This window comes from Martes martes (genome assembly GCF_963455335.1).
Source record: "Martes martes genome assembly, chromosome: 11".
In the NCBI taxonomy this organism is placed as follows: domain Eukaryota; kingdom Metazoa; phylum Chordata; class Mammalia; order Carnivora; family Mustelidae; genus Martes; species Martes martes.
The window spans coordinates 24418654-24441593 of NC_137899.1; the positions used below are offsets into that span (position 1 = coordinate 24418654).

Here is a 22940-nt window from a genome sequence, read left to right on the forward strand (position 1 = left end):
TTTATTTCAGTAACGCCATGCAAAAAAGGAGAATCTAAAAGGAGAAAAAAAAAAGAGAAAGAATGCATGAGGATATTTACTACATTTTTTTAAAGTGAAAAACTGAAAGCAATCTAAATTCTAAAAAAATAATGGATATTTAAATAATAATATATGCCAGAGGCTGGCAGCTTGATATTGAGTCAGAGCTAGGTTTCTAGGCTTGAATGTCAGTTCAGCCTTGACTGTGTGACTTTGGAAAAGGTGCTTTAACTCCTGTTTCTTCATTTGTACAATGAAGAAAACAATACCTACTTGGTAAGTTCTGAAGTTTAGAAATGATGCATGTAAATGACCTGATACAGAGTCACTGAAAGACAGGTGATATTTAGGATTATTTTATTATGCAACATCTACCCACTAGGAAACTTTGAAACTATTAAGCTATTAATTATGAAGTCTGAAGATATTTTTAATTGGGAAGATATTTTTAATTACATGTTTGGTAAAAATGGATTTAATCATATGTAAACATTTTGTAAATATTATTAAAAGATACAAGAAAAGTAAAAATGGTCAACTGTGGTGAATGGGATGGGATTATGAATGATATATTTCTCTATTAAATAGGAAAATATGCATCCTTTTAAGGAAAAAAAATCAGCTTTTCTTAATAAAAAACACGTGATAGAAATTTAACTAGTTTAAAATGTCCTAAAGAATTACTCATCTTGTGTTTGCTTAAAGAAAAGACCATTTTGTACTTATTTACAAGTAAAAGCTGTAGAGTCTTCTATTGTGGGAGAGCCTCATGTCATCATTTTTGGAACCCAGGGACATTAAGGCGGCCTTTATAACCAAAACATGGCAGCACTCTACCACCCCCTGGTGGCAGGCTGGGTGAGGTGTAGGATCACTCGGTTGGAAGTGGAGTACGTACGCTCTAAAAGTAAAGGCATATGTATTCAGAACTCTGACCGTTCAACTTCAGCCTGTGGCCCAGACAGCTGACCTATATTAAATTCCATTGGCACATACTTATTACGCTAACCTTAGTTTATATGATCGCATTTAATAAAAATTCCTAAAAAATAAATAAATAAATAAAATAACACCTGGTGCGCATGCGTCTTTAGCTCCAAGGTCCCAGACAGACGTGCGGGCTAGCGAGAGCTCCGTATTTGATGGAATCAGAGGAAGGCACTGCAGTAATCCAGGCAGGCACTGGTTCATTGCAAATAGTATAAAAGCAGGCCCAGGGCCAGCCTGGGAAGGGGTCAGAGTTCAGGGAGGAGGTGCTGCTGGCGAGTAGCTGTGATGTGGTGAGGTAACTGTTCTAATGGGTGGGCGTACACGGTGTTGTGAGAGGACCGGGTGGGTGGGGGGAGGCCCCTAACCAGGAGTCACTGAAGCCATCATAGAGAATGGACGCCAGGTCACCTGGCAAACAAACATGGAACGCACACTCTATGAGAAAGCAGAAGGTTATTACTGCAGAAATAGCTTACTCTTTTGTACATTGTCAAACTTGTTGGGTTTTGTTTTTTACAGCTTAACAGAAGAAAAGAACCTCATAATAAAGGAATTTGAGAAGATTCCTAAGCCAGGAGTGAGTCTTAGATGGTCTACAGTTTGTTAAAATACAACTGGTTTCAAACATCCCTTTTGATAAATAACGTTTATCACAACAATCATGCGCTGAGACATTTGAAAGATCCAAGAGTCTTAAGTATGGATAATGCTAAAAGCAATAACTTCTGGAATACACACAGTGATGCCTACCACAGACTTAGCTATCTGACCTCTAATTCAGGCTGTGTTTAGTTGGACAGTATCTGCTTTGTTTTTAGGGGGGAAAAGGATTCTGTGGTTGGCACATAAAAACATTATTTTTTGCATAACTGTTACTCTCAGAGCTTCCTGAACATCTCGAGCTTATTATAAGAAATTTTCATGAAGGAAATGTTTCACTTATCTATTCCTACATAACAAACTGCCCCAGAACTTAGTGGCTTAAAGCAGCCAACACTTCTTTTTCTTCCTTCCCCCCCCCCCCGCCCCTCCCCCAACAGTTCCGAGTCCTGGTCTGAGCTGGTTCATTTGGGGCTGGGTAGTCTAGGATGGCTCCACTCACATGCCGGCCAGTTGGCAGGCTAGCTGGTCTATGATGACATGTCACCAGTTAGTCACATAATGGTGGGAGAGTTTCTGGCCTCAAGAAAGAGACAAACAGCCTCAAGTAATGGCAAATCCCAACACACAAGACTTCGAGCATCTGCTTTTGGAATATTTCATTGGCCAGAGCAAGTCACACGGCCAACTCTAAACCCTAGGGGTAGAGAAACAGGCTCTACCTTGTAATGAGAAGAATGACAAATACCCACAGGAACAGGAATTTGAGTCCTTTTGTCATGCTATCACATAAAGTAAAAAGATATGTCATTACACTTTGCACTGTTGTCCTCTTCTGAACAGTTGTATTTCCAAAGTGTGCTGTTGGTATTTTAATACTAAGGCACAAAAACCTGTTCAACATGGAGTAAAATACTACTTTTTATTTGTGTGTGTTTGTGTGTATGTATATATGTGTATATATATATACACACAATATATTATATATATACATATATACACATAATATATTATACATAATACATATATACATATATATTATGTATAATAATTATATATTATATATAATGTATAATATATTATTATATATTATATATATTATATATATTATATATATAATTATAATATATTGTACACTATTATGAAGTACACCTATCATTTACCACACAGATTTTATGGGGAAGAGCATTTTGAATTTTAGTTCCAGATCATAGGATCACTAATTTAACCCTCTCCCAGCAGCAGTAGAGGAGGGAGAGATGCAGAAAGCCCAGAGCAAGTTTAATGGATCCATTCACTCAGTCATTAATAATGTGTAGATTTTCTGAGTGTAGGACTTCTCTCCCATAAGTCAAACAATCCCCAAGGGAACAAAGATGTGTTATGAGTCTGGGGTGGAGGGCCTTTGGGGAGAATGAGTAGAGAAGTAATACCAATAAGAAAGTGGGGGATTAAGGAGCACAAAGGGCTGGGTTTTCTGTATATGAACTCCCTAGTCTTTAATTCTCACGTGGGACTCAGGTTAACCATAAGCCTGATAGTCAAAGATTATTTGCATCTGACGTCAAATCACAAGGTTACTAGAAAATAGGCTGGAAATTTTCACTAATTTTTTTGGGTATGAAATAAAAATTACCTCAAAGAGGACACATTTAAAATGCAGGATAGACAGGAGCACTAGTTAAAAACACACACACACACACACACACACACACACACAACTATGACTCTAATGTTAAATGTTTAATACATGACATACAACTGTCATGCCTTTATCGAAGATGTCAGATATCATTATTGTATGTAACCTTGTAAGAATCGTTCATGAAGCTCAAAACAGATATAATCAAAATGGTGCATAAAATTATTTTTCATTTGATTTTTGGGTAGACAGATAACTTGCTCAGGCTCTATATAACCAATTTTGATGACTTTTAAAGGAAATGGAGAAGAAGATGAGACTACTGAGAGAAAGCACTGAGGAATTACGTAAGGAAATAATACAGAAGAAACTGGAGATCAAAAATTTACGAGAAGATTTGGCATCTAAGCAAAAGCAATTACTAAAGGAGCAGAAGGAACTGGAAGAACTATTGGAATATCAGGTCAACCTAAAGGTATGCTATTTACAGTTCACAAATGCTTAAGCATTGTGCCTGCATGGATGTCAAGACGCACGGTTATCAAGACTAAGCACGCAGGTTTGACAAAGAGGGGCAGCATCACACCAACTGGAACGTTCGGTGTTGTGACTGATCCAACCCAACTACACCCGGGCACTAGGAATTCACAGAAGACCTGAGAGTGTTTGGTAGTACTTCCCTAATGTGGAGCCCTTGACCCAGGGAAAAGATCTCTCTAGGGGCGCCTGGGTGGCTCAGTGGATTAAGCCTGTGCCTTCCACTCAGGTCATGATCTCAGGGTCCTGGGATCGAGCCCCACATTGGGCTCTTTGCTCAGTGGAGAGAGCAGAGAGTCGGGCTCTCTGCTCCCTCTCTCTCTGCCTGCCTCTCTCTGTCTACTTGGGATCTCTCTCTCTGTCAAATAAATAAACAAAATCTTAAAAAAAAAAAAAAAAAGATCTCTCTAGACCTCACCAAGCATTTTGGTATTAGAATTGAATATGGTTTCACTCATATGTGGAACATAAGGAATGGCGTGGAGGTCCAGAGAGGAAGGGAGGGAAAGCTGAATGGGAAGAAATCAGAGAGGGAGACAAACCATGAGAGACTCTGGACTCCAGGAAACAAACTAAGGGTTACAGAGGGGGCGGGGGTGGGGGGGGCAGGGTAGCCAGGTGATGGGTATTGAGGGCACGTGTTGTGATGAGCACTGGGAATTACATGCAACTAATGAATTATTGAACACTACCTCAAAAACTTACAATGTGCTATATGTTAGCTAACTGAACATTAAAAAAAAAAAGAATGTCGCAAACACAATCACTTCTTTGAAAAGCAACCAGATGTATATTTGTATAACTTTATACTTGTCTATTTTATTCCACTCTATTCCCTCCTCCCCATGAAAGTGATGAAGACTTTGTTTATGCATTTATGTTTTAGAAGATCATTAAAATTCATTTTACTTTGAAATATATATAACTCTCAAAAAATGATTTAAATAACCTAGAGTTATTTTAAAAACAACAACAGCTGAGACTCATGGCTTAAAGGACAATTATGATTACTTTAACCTCCTTTTCCTTAAGGGTCTTACAGCAGTCAAACAAGGCAGAACCAGCTGCTCCCTGCAGCGCAGCACCTGAGCAGAGACAGATTTGCAAGGTGCCCCGCAAAGCTAAAGCTTCAGGCCCCTCACTTGCATGAACCTCTTCCAAAGCCCTGTGCCTATTTAGCGTTTGTAATTTTTACTTTTTCTTAAAGATCCCCCCAACAAATCCTAGGAGTCTCAGCCTTAACATAACTTAAGGACTGAGCAAGATCACAGGGAGAAATACACTACACGGCCATGAAGTGTACAACTTCCACACGTGTGTGCTACCCCAGGCCCCGAAGTCAGTGTGATCCTCAGGCAGGAAGGGCTGTTCCAGAACCCTGCTGTGTACATGAGGTGCTTGAGGCTAAAACTCAACTTTCTGTGAATCCAGAGCCTAGTAGAAAGTGGTTCTAGACAATGTTACCTTCTGATCTCGGCCCTACTGCTTACTAGCTGTGTCTTTGGGAACATTATTTGAATTCTCTCTGCACGAGTCTTAGGGCTCCCTAGGAGCAGAGCTTCTAGTACTCAGACAAGTATTCATGGAGGGAGGGCACCAAGGAGAATCTGATAGGAGAGGGAGGGAAGTAGCACAGAGTTGGGAAGGAGCTGCACCAAAATGTGTTTTCAGGAGAACTCTAGTCTCAACCTAATCCCACAAGGAACTCAAGACCACGAATGTCACCCAGAGGTAGAGGGGATGAGCTGTTACATCACCACATCCATTAGTCATTGGTCACAGAGGGCTGCCTTCTTGCCTCTCCTCCTGATGAGACAGCTCTTCTCACCCAGAGCAATCCTACAGAGAGGAGAACAAGCATGGGCTCTTAGCAGCCAAACCCTGGAACCATGAAGATGGGTGGACAGCCATAAAGGGAACAAACAGCACTCCTTACATTCTGCTACCTCTTTTTTTTTTTTTTAAGATTTTTTTTTTTTTAATCTACTTGAGAGAGAGAGAAAGAGCACAAGGGAGGGTGAAGGGCAGAGGGACAGGAAGAAGCAGGCTCCCCATTGAGCAGGGAGCCCAATGCAGGGCTTGATCTCAAGACCCTGGGATCACGACCAGAGCCTAAGGCAAATACTTAACTGACTGAGCCACCCAGGCATCCCCAGCTGCTTCCTCTTTAAACTGCTAACAACCACAACTATCTTATAAGGTCACTGTGAGTATTAAATGAAATAATTAAAGCACCCTGGACAGTGCAGGGCAGACAGCAGGAATTCTGTACGTTGTAGTTCTTTTCTCTCTGTTTAATTTTCTTGTCTTAAATACTTCTGGTCTAAGACTACATAATTTAACATGGTTCCATTTTTTTGCTAGGATGAAGTGGTCCACCATCAAGCTGTTCCTGTACAAATTGGAAAAGAGATAGAAAAAACAACACGCAAAAAAGTGTATGATTTAATATTATTTTTAGGCCCTCCCAGCCCACTCTCCCCCAAGTTAGTGTGCATGCTAAGAGTATTACTCACTGAATACATCAAATTACTATTATAACCTTTGAAATATCTGCATTTGGCCCTGTCTAGGTTGTGTGTATCAAGTTCATTAGAAGAAAGTAATGCAGCATACTACTATCATTCATAACACTTAGGTCTTAATTTGGGGACAGTATTCTTTTCCCAACTTATAAATCGAATCTGTGTGGAGAACTCCAACTGACTTTAACAGAGCTAGGCAAGAGATAAGTTATTTGAACTGTGTTGAATTTCATGCTCTGGAAGTGTGTCAGCCAGCCAGAAGACTAAAGCCCAGATGACAGCAACACTTTCCTTTGCCAACTATTCACACGGGGGAACACTCCTGAACATTCACAGTAGATTTGGAGGCAGAAATCATGGAGGGAATTCTCAAGGTTTAGAGGAACCCAAAATGATATAGATAAGTGAAGATACGAAAATTCTGGAGAAACAGTATGATTGCTCTGGTGAGGAGGGAAAAAAAAGCAGGCATTAGTAACAGTTCAAAAAACCATATCACCACCACCAAAGTTGAAAGATTCAGGGAGGCTGCTACCTCAGGATGAGGTAGATCCAAGAAGATGCTGCAGTGGGGATCTGGGGAGAAAGGGAGGAGGCAGGACAAATCATTCATTGGCACTCAGCGGAGATACCCACCAGCCCGTGATCTTCACCCCACCTCTGAATTCATCACTAGCTCTTCTGTTGCCTTTTCAGGAAGAAAAATAGGTAAAGACAGCATGGGCTCAAACGTGTGTGCGTGGGCGTGTACACATTTATCTATGTACCTGTACATGTATGTATGTATCCCCCACAGAGAAATGGAAAAGAAAAAAATCGTATTGGAATATGAACTCAAAGAGCTAAATGACTCACTAAAGAAAGTTGAAACCAAAATTAACTCTATAATGGAAGAGAAGGAGGATGTAATAAAGGAAGTTGAGAGCAAACGAGCCTTACTTGAAATCAGAGAACGAGAATATAACCAGTTGGTCAAGCTCCTGGAATTAACCAGAGAGAATGAAGCAACTTCACTAACTGAAAGGTTAAATATTTCTGTGTATCTGTCACCCAAACTTGTCTTCAGTTTATATCTGAGGATTCAATACATAATCTCAAACAGACTTATGTTGATTCAGTTAAATATTTTATAGATTTTTAAATAGATTTTACCATTAATAAAAAATATTAAACTATTTCCAGATATTTTTCTCACCCTTTACTCATCATTTTCCTCAATTTCTGATGACTGAAACTTAAGGACACTACGTGTTGTTTTTTTGTAAGTTTTTGAAATGTGCCTCTGAAAAGTGTGTCATTGGAGGATGCTATAGTTGAGGGATTTTTCCTAAAGATGAATGGTATTTCTGAGGTGACCATAACATTCTCCTAGTGGAAATAACTTCCTGGTGCAGTTTCCTGGGAAGGTGTTAATCCCTATTTTTAAATAAAATTTCAGCCTCTGAGCTTCTGTATCTGCTGAGCTGCTATTCCATTTGCGTTTTTTGTAAGACTGTGGGACTCTAAGATTCATTGAATCTTGGAACACTGAAAAAAAAAATAAAATAAAATGTTCAAATGCCCACAACATATTATAAATAACTTTTCTTTGCAAGGCTGATAGAAAACATAGTGCTCATTATGGACTTAACTATCCTCTCATTAAGAAGGTCATTAACATTAGGATTAAATTGAACATTCATTAAAGATGTATTTTAATGTTAAAAAAAAGGACTGTGGGACTCTAAATGACACCAAACAAAGTTGTTTTTGGCATTATTTAAAATCTGATTCTCATATGAGGATAGTTTCTATATGAATATGCTGAGCGTGCGGTCTTGAAAAACATGAAAGGCAGTTGATGACAAATCGCTTTCATTTTCTCTCTTTACCTGGAACAGAGGGATCTTGGATCTCAATTTACGAAACTGTCTCATTGACAAGCAGAACTACCATGATGAACTTTCTCGTAAGCAAAGAGAAAAAGAACGAGATTTTCGAAATTTAAAAAAGACGGAGCTGCTCTTGAAAGTGTCCTGGGATGCCCTCACTCAAACTCAGGCACTACATCAAAGACTTCTATTAGAGGTGGGTGCTCTACACCACTTTTTGACTTTTCAGGATCAGTTCTACCTTTTTGAAGTCAAATTATTTTAAGAAGTTGTTTTCGCTATCAATAAAGAAAAGGAAAGCAGAGAATGCTAATTTTAAAATGCACCAAGCCCATTATAGAAAATGTTTTTCAAACATTTCAATTGAATGTTTTTCAATCTCTTTTTGCTAACCCAAGGTTAGAGACATGATTTGTTTGGATCAGGCATCAGCCTGGCCAGGGGAAGCAGTCAGGCCATCAGTTCTGGACAAACTCAAAGGTTCACTACAGAGTAGGACCAAGTGGACCACTGTCTTGACCAGTTGAAAGAATCATATCCAGAATGATGTCATTTGTAGACTGTAACAGATAGGGACTAGATCAAATTAGGTAAATATAGATGGTTAGTCAGCCTACACCTGCAACAAGCCAAGGGCCACCAGAACCCAGGCTACCTGGCTAATTCCGTGCAGTATCAGGGATGTACTCCAGTCAGAGGATGCTCAAGATAGCTCTTCCCTTCCGTCTACTACCTTTCTGGTCCTCTCTCTCCCCACTCAGGTGGTACCCCCTGTGCTAACTGACCAACCACTGCTGGAAGGCAGTAAATCCTTGAAAAGACTGCATCCTTTGGTAGAAAAGAGATCAGTCTCTGAGATGAAGCCACTGGGTATATAAAAACCATACTCATTCTCCTCGGTACTGTCATGCTCTGTGACCTTATGGAGCCTCATGAGATCAGAAACTTAAACAGGAGTTTCCAACTGTGGTAGACACTTCCAATCCTAACCTATGCTTAGTTCTCTCCTTCTGGGCATATAGAAGTGTCTACTTTCTTGCATCTTTGCTGATGAGCAAAGTCACATGACTAGTTCTGGCCAGTGGATTGTAGACAGAAGTGACAGGTCATCTGACTGGAAGTGCTACAAAATGAAAGCAGCTCAAATGCTCAGCCAGTAGTGGTCTTGGACCATTGCCTTGACTGGCCACAGGCTTTGGCAGAGCAAGAAGTAAGCCTTCATGGTTTGGAGCTATGATAGCTGGGGATTGTTTGTTTCTGTAGCATAACCCAGCTTCTCCTGACACCAGTCTTCAGCAAGGTGTGGACAAAACTGGTTAGGGTTAGGAGTGTGACAAATGGCTAGGTCTTGGTCCTGTGGTCAGATGGCACTCACAAACCTTTTTTTTTTTTTTAATCTCAGTGGGGCAAAATGTGCTTTTTACACTTTTGCAAAACAAACAGAACAGTTATTTTATGTTTTTCTTATACCTCTAGTATTTGTATTACAGTTCCAGCAGGTAGATTAATTCTGGCATCACTGTGAAATCTCTTTAACTTTCGAAATGCTTTTTGCTTTAAAGGCTTACTTTGTCTGCTATTAGGACAATATAAGTTATACTAGCTTTTTTTGGTTAGATTTTGCATGGTATTTCCTTTTCCATCCATTTACTTTCACCCTTTCTGTGTTCCTACTTAGATGTCTTTTATATGCAGCACATACTTTTTAATATCTGGTCTGAAAATTTCTACCTTTTTGTTCTCATATTTAGTCCAAAAACATTTAATGTGGTTATGGATCTTCTTGGGGTTTTGTCTACTCTATTACTATTGCTTTCTCTTTGTCCCATCTCTTTTATGTTCCATTTTCCCCTTCTATATTTCCTTCTTTTGGATGAATTAAACTGATGAATTGTCCTATTTCTATTTCCAGTTGTTCTATTTGCCCCATTTTAGGTTTGCTTTCATTAGTTTTGCATTCTCTTTCCATTCTTCGGCCTAAAGTTGTTAGCCTGAAGTTGACAACGTTCATCTTTGACTTTCATTGGAGCCCATATAGATTAATAATTTACTACTTCCCAGACAGTGTTAGAACCTTTGAAGACTTTAACTCTATTTACCTTTGCAACTCTTATGCCTTCAAACATGTTTTTTTAACCCAAATTTTCAAGCTATTTTTGTTAGGAGCACTGGTTTACTATAAGCTATGCCATCTTAGCCCAGGTCCTAGCACGTTACAATAGTTAAATTGGAATTTTGGGCAAAGACAGTCCCTGGGGCTATCTTCTTATATTGAAGAGCAGGAAACTGTAAAGCCAGTTGGGAGCTGTTTCTGATAATGAGGCGTGCCCCTATATATTGACCTGGCTGGACACAAATACATAAGGAATGGCCTTGACCCAATGGGAGACTGCAGGAGAATGTTCACAAGTTGTTCAGATTTTAATAAATAGTAGCTATTTATATTAGGGCACTTCACAAAATAGAACCCCTTGAAGAGAAAACTAACAGCAATGGAAACATATTAAAGTCCTCTTCCTTCATGGGTTTCGAGAAAAATCTGTTTTTGCCCCAGTGCAGTTTGTTCCAGTGAGAGACTATCTTCCTCTGTGACCTTGTGGCTTATAATTAGCCCAGCCACAGTCCTACGCCGGCTGGCAGTACTTGAAAATAGTCACTCCCACCATGAGCGAACATTTCAGCCTTGCATGCGGTTCAAAAAGGAAAGAGATAAAAGGTAAGCATGAAGGGCTCCAGCTACTTTTCAGACTTCGTTTCCCCCAAGAGACAGTTGTTTGATTCTCCCATGGCTTTTGACTGTAGAGACTCCAGAAATTCAAGCCACAAACCTCATGAAAGTTTGAAATATTTTAGGAAAGTATCAAAGCCTTAAAGAAACTGAGGTTCTTTTGATATCAAATAATTGGGATGTTTACTGCAACAGAATCATGTCTAACTCCTTAACTTTTATGGAAGTGACTGATGTTTGTTCATGCATTGAAACTGTCTGGAAGAACAGACACTAGACTATTAACAGTGACTCCTGGGGAGTAGTATTTGAAGTAAAGTTAAGGGACAGATGTTTAATTTCTTACTTTACACACTTTTTCTTTTGGTTTGGTTACAATAAACACATTTTTTTTTCCTAAGTATGAAATGCGAATCTGTAAAAACCCAAAGAACTAAAATAAATAAGCTTACAAAACCTGCTGATAGATGTAATTTGGGGCTGAAATGTATTGGTAACTATCTCAAGTCACCCCAGTATTAGAACATAACTAGAACATAACTAGATTCAATTTGGCCAGAAGTAACAGAAATTCAATTACCATGGCTTAACTAGGGGATTGTTCTATTCATATAATAAAAAGTCCAGAAGTAGGCCCAGGATCCTCTTAGCTCTTTTTTCTGTCATCCCTAACATGTATATTTTGTTTCGAAGGTCACAAGACTTTCCATCCTTAGGATAAGATCAAACAAAAGTGGGGAAGGGAGAGAATAAAATGCATATGGTAGTTGACTCGGTTGACTCTTTTTTTTTTTTAAGATTTTATTTATTTGACAGAAAGAGGCACAGCAATAGAGGGAACACAAGGAGAAGGAGTGGGAGACAGAAAAGCAGGCTTCCTGCTGAGCAGTGAGCCCGATGCAGGGCTTGATCCCAGGACCCTGGGATCATGACCTGAGCAGACACTTAACAGCTGAGCCACCCAGGTGCCCTGACTCTGTCTTTTTAACAGGAAAACAGTCACTGTCCCAGGAGTCTTATCCAGCAGACTTCCATTTACATTTTACTGGCCTGTCCTGGCTCATCTGGTCACTCCCAGCTAGAAAAGAGTCTGGAGAATCCTGGATACATTGCAGCCATGAGCAAAACTGGGTTTGTTTGTTTTTTTAGTAAAGTCAGAATAGAGTGTGAGTATTGGCTAGGTAACCAGCAGGCTTGGCTACCAATGGCCCACCTTGTTACTTCTTCCACAAACCAAGCATCCTTAGTTCCCGTCTGAAACTTGAGGACTGGGTTTATGGAGGATTAAGAAAGGTATCAGAGAAGTAGCTAGCCAGAATTCAGAAATAAATACAATACATTGCAGTATTGTTTGTAATTCAAAACACTGAGACCTGAAATGAGGAAAATTTGTTAGGAGCCTTTCATTGACATGTAGCTAGTGAGTATGCCGTCATCATATCTTCTGTAAAACCCCATAAGCTTCCCTGGTCCCAGTTAGCATGCCTATATGGATTTGCCTACACTTGGGAGCAAAGCATTTGGAGTAGCCCATCCTGGCCACCTGTGGCGGAGAAGTAGACAGGAACTGGGACACTCGTTAGACTTGCTCTGGAACAATTAACTTCACTTCCCAGAAGGAGAAATCAAACTCTCTCTTGCTGTCCTCTTAACTCCTCCATAAAATCTTTCCTGATTATTCAAGTCTATTTTGAGCTGTCCCTTCTCTCGCCTGTTCTAGCATTTACCTGCTCATCAAAACCACAAATTCTGTATATTGTTACACAGACTGCACAAGACTGTGTCTCATCTTCCTAATCCACTGTGTACTTCTCAACAGCTAGGTCTCCGTGGTAGGATGGAAACTGGATATCTTGGGCATCCGAGGGTAGAGAAGGTGCTACTGAAGATGCCCAGACTCCTGGATGTTGGGAGGTATTTTAGCTACTTTAAAAGAGCAACACAAGGGGCACCTGGGTGGCTCAGCGGGTTAAGGCCTCTGCCTTCAGCTCAGGTCATGATCCCAGGGTCCTAGGATCGAGCCCCATATTGGGCTCTCTGCTCAGCGGGGAGCCTGCTTCCTCCTCTCTCTGTCTCTGCCTGCCTCTCTGCCTACTTGTCTGTCAAATGAGTAAATAAAATCTTAAAAAAAAAAAATTTAAAAAGAGCAACACAAATCTCAGAAAGAGTCTGTTAGGCGACCTTCATATCACTAAGCAGTATGATCTTTCCCTCTTGAGACAAATTTCAGCCAATATTCCACCTTGGTGTTGTCACAGGAGGAAATAAACCATATCAGGTTGGAGTCGTGTGCTTTTAGTATAAAGATCTAACTCTAAACTCACTCTAAGTCAAGTATGCTGTCAGAACCCCAAGATAACCCTCCCTGCATTTGGATGGTGTTTGCTCAGAAGCTGTCATATGTCTGCCTCTCTGCTCTCTTCTCCATCATGAAAGCTCTGACAAGCTCATTCCTAATAAGGCAGCAGAGACTGTTAGAACGAAACATTACTTTCTCCTGGAGTACTTTAGCAGAGACAAAAGCACAAGCTAGTACAATAGAAATGCAATGGTGGAATTTCAGGTATCAAACAGTTAAGAGACTTTCCTTTCAGGTAAGAATTTTCCAGCTACTCATCAAACTGCTACATAAGAGTAGCCCAGTATTCTTACTGTTATTAATAAATCCTATTTTTTAATCTATTGGAGTTCATAAATGAATTCACATTTTATAAGTGTAATAAATATCACTTGAACACGCATGTTTCCAAACATGCATGAGTTAGAAGAGCGGGAACACACAGTGTTAGGATCACAGACTCTAACCACTTGAGTTTGCACCTGTATCATTGAGACAATTTGCTTAAATGTCTTTGTTCTTCCTTCTCCTCATCTGTGTAACTGGAGATTATAACATTACCTATCTCATAGGGTTATTGAGGGAATTAAATATGACCATACATATAAGCACTTAGAACCTTTCCTGACATTGTAATACTCTATAATTGTTAGCAGCTATTATTAGCAAGATTTATTTTATTTCCAAATGGAGGAGAAATATAATAATTGCATTTGGTGAATTATAGATTTTTGACAGGTTTTTATATTTTAGTTTACCATGATTTTATAAAGAACATTCAGCATAAAAGGCAGTTCATATAAGATTAAGAGTCATAATTTGCCCACCATTTGCAAAAGGCACATAGTGGGGCTGACTACATGACATTGAAGATTTGATTCTTGTGTAAGTGCCAGTTTTAAATTTTTATTTCCAGATGGAAGCTATCCCTAAAGATGATTCTATATTATCTGAGAGGAGGAGAGAACTCCACAAAGAAGTTGAAATGGCTAAGAGGAATCTGGCCCAACAGGTCAATGTCAACTCTCATTTAAGCTTTTATCTAAGAATGATTAATACAAAGTTGTGTTTTGTTTTTTAAGATTTTTTTATTTTATTTATTTATTTGACAGAGATCACAAGCAGGCAGGCAGGCAGAGATAGAGGAGGAAGCAGGCCTCCGGCCAAGCAGAGAACCTGATGCGGGGCTCGATCCCAGGACCTGGGATCATGACCTGAGCCGAAGGCAGAGGCTCTAACCCACTGAGCCACCCAGGCGCCCCACAAAGTTGTGTTTTTAACTGTGTTCCACAAAACCTCAATAGGAGAGTATGATCCTACTTAATGTGGTTCTGTTTCTTCATCTCAGAGCCCACTCAACCCCATATTAATTTTGGAAAAAAGGATATGTTTAAACCAGCAAAAATTATACGAATTCATGAGATTTTAAAATAAAAGGGCTAATGATTATATAGTCATTTAAAAAATAAGTAATAAATGCTTTATTTCACCAATGTCTAATTCTAAATTTTCAAATTTTGCTTATTCAAGCCACTGTCAAAAACATGCTTTTATGTCTCTTTTTTCCTTAAAGTTACTTGAAAATACAGTCTGATTAAGAAAAACTTGTATCCCATTAAACACGTTATCATATTTGCACATTCTCTTATAAGATAGAATACTTGGAGCTAAGGCAGTCAAGTTACTTTGTTTTACATCCTAGTAAAATAAATTCTACATAGGAAATAAAAATTATTAAGATACTGGCCTTAGTGTATTTCTTCAAACGAATAAGTTTTAATATGTTGTGTTTTTCGAAAGAAAATCCTATCAGAAGCTGAGTCCAAGTTAGTGGAACAACAACTTGCAGAAGAAAACAAGCTTTTAAAGGAGCAAGAAAACATGCGAGAGCTTGTCTTCAACCTTGTCCGTATGACTCAAATCAAAATTGATGAGAAGGAGCAAAAATCCAAGGATTTCCTGAAAGCTCAGGTAACTGTATTTTTGTACCCATCCATTAATTACTATAAGAGTTCAGGAGACCCTCAATTTTACACAGTGTCTGTTAGAAACCTTGCTTCCCCAAACAAGACTCAATCATATACTGAAAAAACAGTTTTTGGGTTCAATTAACAATAGTCAGCAATCTAGAGGAAAAACGACCCAGGTCAATGACAATGAGCAGAGGATTACTTCAACAAGAACAACTTCAGTAGGAATAAGGTAGGTATCTCCTGGGAACAGGGCTGACAGCTGCACAGGCCACAGGTCTCTCGGATTCCCCCACTAGCTCACGTGCCACTATGGTTTGTCCAAGAATAAGTCAAGAGCAAGAGCATTAGACTGCCCTCTCTCCCAAGTTCATCAAGCTGGCATTGTTTAAACTACTGCTAGGATGCCCTTAGTTACTGCTCCATCCATGATTATACTGGGCTCTGAACAAAGTACCAGAGTTGACCCAGGGAAACGTTCTAAACTTAAAGAACAATGAGACCAATGGCAAAAACGACCCTGCGATCATGCTAGCTAAAAACCCAACATTAAAATCATTTTATTCCCAACATTAAAAACATTTTATCATTTCATTATTTATAATCCATGAAAGGATTATATTCTGAGGTTTCCTGTTAAAAATGAACATGATATGACATATTATTAAAAGAGAATACCGGGATTTACCATGTGACCCAGATGTTGGCTATTTCTTATCTTTTTTTTTTCTTAAGATTTTATTTATTTGTGTTGTGGGGGAGGGAGAGGGAGAGGAGGAGCAGAGGAAGAGAGACAAGCAGACAACACTGAACACAGAACCTGACATGGGGCTCGATCCTACAGCCCTGCGATCAATGATCTTAGCCGAAATTGAAAGTCAGTCAATTCACCAACGGAACCACCCAGGTGCCCCAGATGTTGGCTGTTTCTGAGGGCAAACTTTGTTCTGAGCAAGCACTTGCATGGGGTAGCATTTCTTCTCGGAAAAGCACCTTAAAATCCTGGCTTCAGTCTCTCACAAAATACCACAAAGGGTTCCATTTGTAACATCTCTCAAAACTAACTATAAATCCTCTTCCCTCAGCTACCCTCCACACACTCCTCACTTACCCAGCCCATCTGTTCTGTCCACACTCACTCTTAGGCTCTCCCAAAAGTCCCCCAAGTTTTCCTCAAATCCAACCTATACGGACTGTTTTCTTTCTCTTTTCTCTCATTCTTTCTTGTCCTTACTTCAGTTCAGCCAGCCAGTCAATTTTCAGATCTCTCCCTTACAGTTCTTCCTCAACTTGCCAACTCAGCTGGCTAAGATAGCACAGGAATGAGATAGGATGCAGCTGGGAGTATTCATTCGTTGATGGCGATGGGCTTTTTTTTTTTTTTTTTAATTTCACACCTAACTTCCGTATTTCAGCAAAAATATACCAACATTGTTAAGGAGATCAAAGCAAAGGATCTGGAAATCAGAATACACAAGAAGAAAAAACATGAAATTCATCGGAGGTAGGAGAATTATGTGATGATTTATCTTGTTACAGGTCGGGGGAAAATGAGTTTTATGTCGTAAGTTTCAAAAACACTTGTGTTTTCACAGACTCAAAGAGTTTGCTAAACTGTATGACACTATCCGAAATGAAAGAAACAAATTTGTTAACTTACTTCACAAAGCTCACCAGAAAGTAAATGAAATAAAAGAAAGGCATAAAATGTCGTTAAATGAACTGGAAATTTTAAGAAATAGTGCAGTTACTCAAGAAAGGTAAGTGTAATACCACCGTCTTTTCAAAAGTTCCTCTTCTGATTCACTGAACTCTAAAATACCCTGGGAATAGTAAAATAGAAACTGATGGTCTTACAAAGCTAGATGAGCCCTTGCTCAGAAATGCTTTACAAATGTCAATCTAAGCATCTGAATGTGATTCTGTATGCTTCTACTATTTGACAGCTGTATTTTTAAGTGAATAAAAAACTATGTTTACATACTATTTTTTTTTACCAAGTTAGAAAGAAAAGCACAAGTTTGATAATTTGCCTTTAAAGTTTGAAGACAATGAAATGTTTATTAACCAGCATCCCCTGGTTATAGATTTGAAGCATCTAATGTGCTTGTAGGAGGCAGTATAGTGGTGGTTACAAGAGCTAGCTTTCTAGACTCCGATCCCGCCCTGCAGCACTAGCTGCATGACCTTGAGCAAGCTAACTTACTTTTCTGGGATCACTTTTCTTACCCATAAAAATAGTCCTTATCTGGGGCACTTGGGTGGCTCAGTCGGTTAAACGTCTGAATTTAGCCCAGGTTATGATCTCAGGGTCCTGGGATTGAGCCCTGAATGGGGCTCGATGTTCCATGTCTGGTGGGGAGTCTGCTTGTTCCTCTCACTCTGCCCCTCCCCCTGCTCGTGCTCTCACTTTCAAAGAAATAAAATATTTTTTTAAAAATTGTCCTTATTTTATAGGACTTTTTACATGAGATGAATTAATCCATACAAACATACTCAGAAACATCTGGCAATTATTTATTAAATTTATTATTTACCATGTGGAAAGATGTTGGACTCTTTCACTTATACTTAGTCCCTGATCTACTAAGTTCATACAACCTGAACTTTTTCTGGTAGCCATTATTGCCCAGTTTCCTTTTTTTTAAAATTATATTCAGTTAGCCAACACATAATACATTATTAATTTTTGATGTAGTTAGTGTTCAACGAGGCATTAGTTGCGTAAAACACCCAGTGCTCATCACAACACATGCCCAGTTTCCTTTTATAAAGCTATACAAAATGGGTTCCTGTGTGTGAGGCAGCGGAGGGACAGGGACAGGGGGAAGGGATTGGTATGAGTAGGAAAATCTAATTTCCTAATCAGATTCTCATCATACATGAAAGAAGATGATTATTTATAGAGGCCATGCATTCATTCAGCATTTATTGTGATGCTGTATTAAGTCAGGACCACTTTAGGTCCAATGCCGTTATCAGGTATCACCATCTATTCCCTCAAAAGAGGGCAGCAGCCTCATGGGGACCACAGAGCAGTAAATGAATTACTATAGCCTCTTGATTTGACAGAGTGGGGCAGCAAAGCCTTGGGGCACAAAAGGAAAGATGTCCTAAACCAGGGGAGTGGGGAATCTGAGAACTGGGAAGATCACAGTAACTTCTGAAGAGCATTGTATGACAAATACCAATATTACTGCAGGGGTCCCCTTTACCTGTGAGGGATACTTTCCAAGACCCCCAGTGGATGCTTGAAACTGCAGACAGTACTGAACCCTGTATATTCTAGTTTTTTTTCCCCTATACTTACATACCTATGATAAAGTTTAATTTATAAATTAGGCACAGTAAGAGATTAACAATACTAATAAAATAGAATGGTTATAGCAACATACAGTTGACCCTGGAACAGCGCAGGGGTTATTGGTGCCAATCCCTGCAGAGCACTTAACTACTACTAACCTATTGTTGACCAGACACCTTACCAATCACGTAAACAGTCGATTAATCAATATTTTACGTTATCATATTGTATACTGTATTCTTACAATAAGGTAAGCTAGAGAAAACATTAAGAAAATCATAAAAAAAGAAAATAACATTTACAGTACCGTGCTGTACTTATAAAAAAAAATAATAAAATCACGTTTAAGTGGACCCAGGCAGTTCAAAAGTGTGTTGTTCGAGGGTCCGCCATACTGTAATCAAAGTTATGTAAATGTGGGCTCTCTCCCTCTCCCTCAGTATATCTTATTGCATTGTACTCACCCTTCTTGTAATGACGTGAGGTGACAAAACGCCTACACGGCCGGCGGAGGTGAGGTGAAGGACGCAGGCGCGTTTGTGACGTAGCGTTAAGCGGCTGTTGACCTTCCGAAGAGCCGGAAGGAGGAGCATTGGCTTCCGGTGGACGGATGCCTGCGCGCTCCTGAGGCTGCAGAAAGCCAAACGGTGGATAAGGTGGGGGGACTATTGTCCTACTATTGTCATTTCAAGGGACATACTAAAGCGGGAGCTGCTTGGATAGTTTCAGAAGCCTTCGTTATTTTTACACTAACTGAAGAAAATGATATTCTTACCCATTTCCCCATTATTTTTAAAGAAAGTTACAAAATTGCATGCTGAAACATGCCAACAATGTTACTATCCGAGAAAGCATGCAAAACGATGTGTGCAAGATTGTAGCAAAACTTCAGGAAATGAAGGAGAAGAAGGAAATCCAGTTAAACAACATTGACAGACTTGCCAATATGATCACAATGATTGAAGAGGAGATGGTGCAGCTGCGTAAGAGATACGAGAAAGCTGTTCAGCATCGAAATGAAAGGTAAAAACCAGGAACCTAACGTGAGAAACAAAACACCCAGAGATCCGATTTAGAAATGTTGCCCCTTCTCGAGGCTTGACAGTGGGTCTTGAGGAGGGCATTTGACATTCAGGTTTCATTAGCCTTCTGCAGGGGCGTGTTTGGGGTGGGGGGCAGTGAGCTGTGTGTTTGCCTGAAAATAAGAAACTGTTCTTTGAAGAGAGACACCCAAGAATAGGGTTTCAGTTGTTGCTCTTTTAAATAGGAAAGTTCTTTCCCAGGCTTCCATTCAGATTGCCTCTGTTATCATCAAGTTATTTCAGTATAATTGACATAAAGAAGTCTTTGGATCTTGTATCCCCTTTTGTGACAGATTTGGTCTTAGTATGATATTTATTAAGCCATTCTCCCAGCTCATTTTCTCAGCAAATAGGACCTCTCAGAAGAGCATTATTTCTTCCAGGCTACAATTATGTCATTAATCAATTAGTGCTGTAGCAGTCTTCCCAAGCTGCTTGTGCCCGGGAAATCTGGAATGTGAAATTGTAGGGTCCTGTAGTAATTACCTCTGGTATCAGATCTGTTTCTTCATTGTGGTTTTGATTGTGGGCTGTTTCATCCAAAGCTGTGTGTGAAGCTTTGGACCCTGAAAGGACAAAAAGGTGGTAAAGCATGGCTCTTAGCTTCTGTTGTCAAGAGAAATGAGAGGATCCTGAGAAGAGCCAATAAATGGCAAATGAGATGAAATGTAGAGTTAAGGGTAAACAAATGCAACTATGTGTGCACATGTTTTAGGGGAGGAGAGAGAGAAAGAGATAAAAAGCAATTAAAGATGAACTCTGGGATAATGGGTATGCAGAGTGTGGGAAGAACTTCAGGGTGTGAAGAACAGTACTTCTTCAAACTACTGGCAGGTGTTTTCTCTGGGATTAAAAGAAAAAAAAAGTCCTCTTATTTGGCTCCTCGCACAAAACAAATTATTTATGCAGTGTGTTCCCAGGCCCTGGTTAGACCTGTAGGGCTGGAATTGGAAAATTCTTACTTTGTTTCTTTCCCACATTTTCCTCACATGGAGGGGTCTTTCCCCTGGCATGATTACAAAGGACAGAACTTTGCCTGTTTATGGGGAAATTTGCTTCAAATAATATTCAACTTTAAAAGAACCTAATGGGCCTGGCAATTTACATAGAATCACTACAGAGACACATTCCCTGGCCCCCTGCCTGGGGACTTCTGGCCAGACTTCGGTTGGCAAGTCTGCCCCAAAAGAAGGGCCTGCAGAAAATCAGATTATGGGATCACTTTGCTCATGCCTGGGGAATGACATTTTTTCCCACCCTAGGAAAACCTTTGAAACTTGCAGAGATAACTGCGACCAGCCAACTGCATGATCAGCTCAGAGTCGAGAGCCAACCAGCCCTCCCTCCCTGTCCTATCCCCAGGAAAATGGAAAGTGTGGAGTTTAACTAGAAAGCCGACAGTAAATTTCTTTTATCTCCTGGAATTATGTAATGTTGGTGTGTATTTTGTTCCCAGATCCAGAGAGAATCCCCTTGACTAATAAAAAAGTGGTCTCAACACCCTCTTAGCCTTTGCCTCTCCTTTTGGCCATAGTGGTGTTCAGCTGATAGAACGGGAAGAGGAAGTGTGCATCTTTTATGAAAAAATAAATATCCAAGAGAAGATGAAACTAAATGGAGAAATTGAAATACATGTCCTGGAAGAAAAAATCCGGTTCCTGAAACTGAAGATTGCTGAGAAACAAAGACAGATTCACGTGACCCAGAAATTACTGCCAACCAAGAGGGCCCTTGATGCAGACTTAGCAGTGCTCCAAATTCAGGTGGGGAAAACGTTCATCAGATGCTTCCTGGGACCATTTGCTTTATTTCTCCCCCCTCTCTTTTATTGGTTTGAAGATCGTATTAAGATCTTACATATAAATTAGGCTATCCCCCACCTGGTATCTGTACAAACTCATGAGTTAGATGCCCTCTTTAAAAAGGCCACTGCTAAAAAAAAAAAAAAAATTAAAAAAAAATGCCACTGCTCTGGGGCATCTGGGTGGCTCAGTTGGTTGAACGTTGGACTCTTGATTTCAGCTCAGGTCATGATTTCAAGGTCGTGAGCTCGAGCCCCATGTGGAGCTCCACATTCAGTGGAAAGTCTGTTTGAGATTCTCTCTCTCCCTCTGCCCCTCCCCACCCCCTTCCTCTCTCTAATAAATAAATACATAATAAAAAAAATCCACTGCTCCAGGGTAGAATTTATGCCTCAGGCATCCAGGCTACAGATCCCCCCCCACCCCAGGAAGCATTTTCTCCCTTCCTTGGAATTCAGACCCTCCCACATCTCAACTCTAGCTTCCTCATAGCTCAAAATTTAAGGAATCCAGGCTTTCACTGCCATTAGCATAACTATGTTTCTGATGCTTGCTTGAAAGATCTTGGAGACCGTCTTGCTCTCTCATTTTTGGAACTCCTGCCCTCTGAAGCTGAGATTGTTGTTTGTTAATTGACAATTGCATATAATTAGACTCCTTGTTAATCCCTGTAGTTTCCGTGTCATTTAATAGCCTGGTATCTGACACAGTCTTTTTATTTTTTTATTTTTTATTTTAAAGATTTGTATTTATTTATTTGACAGAGAGAGAGACAGCGAGAGAGGGAACGCAAACAGGGGGAGCTGCAGAGAGAGAGAGAGAAGCAGGCTTCCTGCTGAGCAGGGAGCCTGATGCATGACTCGATCCCAGGACCTTGAGATCATGACCTGAGCTGAAGGTCAATGACTCAATGATGCTCAATGACTGAGCCACCCAGGCACCCCAACACGATCTTTTTTTTTTTTTTAAAGATTTTATTTATTTATTTGACAGACAGAGATCACAAGTAGGCAGAGAGGCAGGCAGAGAGAGAGAGGAAGGGAAGCAGGCTCCCTGCTGAGCAGAGAGCCCGATGCGGGGCTCGATCCCAGGACCCTGAGACCCGACCTGAGCTGAAAGCAGAGACTTTAACCCACTGAGCCACCCAGGCATCCCCCGACATGGTCTTTTTAAAAGTGGAATAAAACCAAGCAATTTAAACATGATTAAATAAATACGTAGTATATGCTTAAATAATGAATATAAAGCTACCTTCTTCACATGCAATAATTGTATTTTTTTTAATGAAAATAGAAGAAAAAAACTAAAAAATTTGTGGCTTACACTTTTCCCCACTGCCTCAATGTAGCAGGAACAAATTTTAACCTGTCATGTTTTCTAAAATGTCAGGTTTGTTTTCAGGTTTTTTTGGATGATGAAATTAAAATATGTTTGGTTAATGAAGTTGTGAAAAAACACAAAAATGTAAAAAAAAATAAAATTCTATTCCCAAGATATAATCACTATTAAAATTATCAAAAATCTGGAAGC

General features: G+C 39.7%; 1 protein-coding gene across 1 annotated transcript in view; it reads left to right on the top strand.

Annotated features, from left to right (window-relative positions):
- The window catches only part of CCDC146 (coiled-coil domain containing 146), a 119254-nt gene that overhangs the window by 86527 nt on the left and 9787 nt on the right, over window positions 1-22940 (top strand). Inside the window, exons 5-15 of the mRNA XM_080818667.1 lie at window positions 1531-1588; window positions 3552-3728; window positions 6155-6228; window positions 7112-7339; window positions 8196-8382; window positions 14169-14264; window positions 15053-15223; window positions 16638-16726; window positions 16818-16982; window positions 19325-19549; window positions 21143-21371. Coding sequence (XP_080674793.1) covers window positions 1531-1588; window positions 3552-3728; window positions 6155-6228; window positions 7112-7339; window positions 8196-8382; window positions 14169-14264; window positions 15053-15223; window positions 16638-16726; window positions 16818-16982; window positions 19325-19549; window positions 21143-21371 — 1699 coding nt within the window. The remainder of the gene's footprint in view (window positions 1-1530; window positions 1589-3551; window positions 3729-6154; window positions 6229-7111; window positions 7340-8195; window positions 8383-14168; window positions 14265-15052; window positions 15224-16637; window positions 16727-16817; window positions 16983-19324; window positions 19550-21142; window positions 21372-22940) is intronic.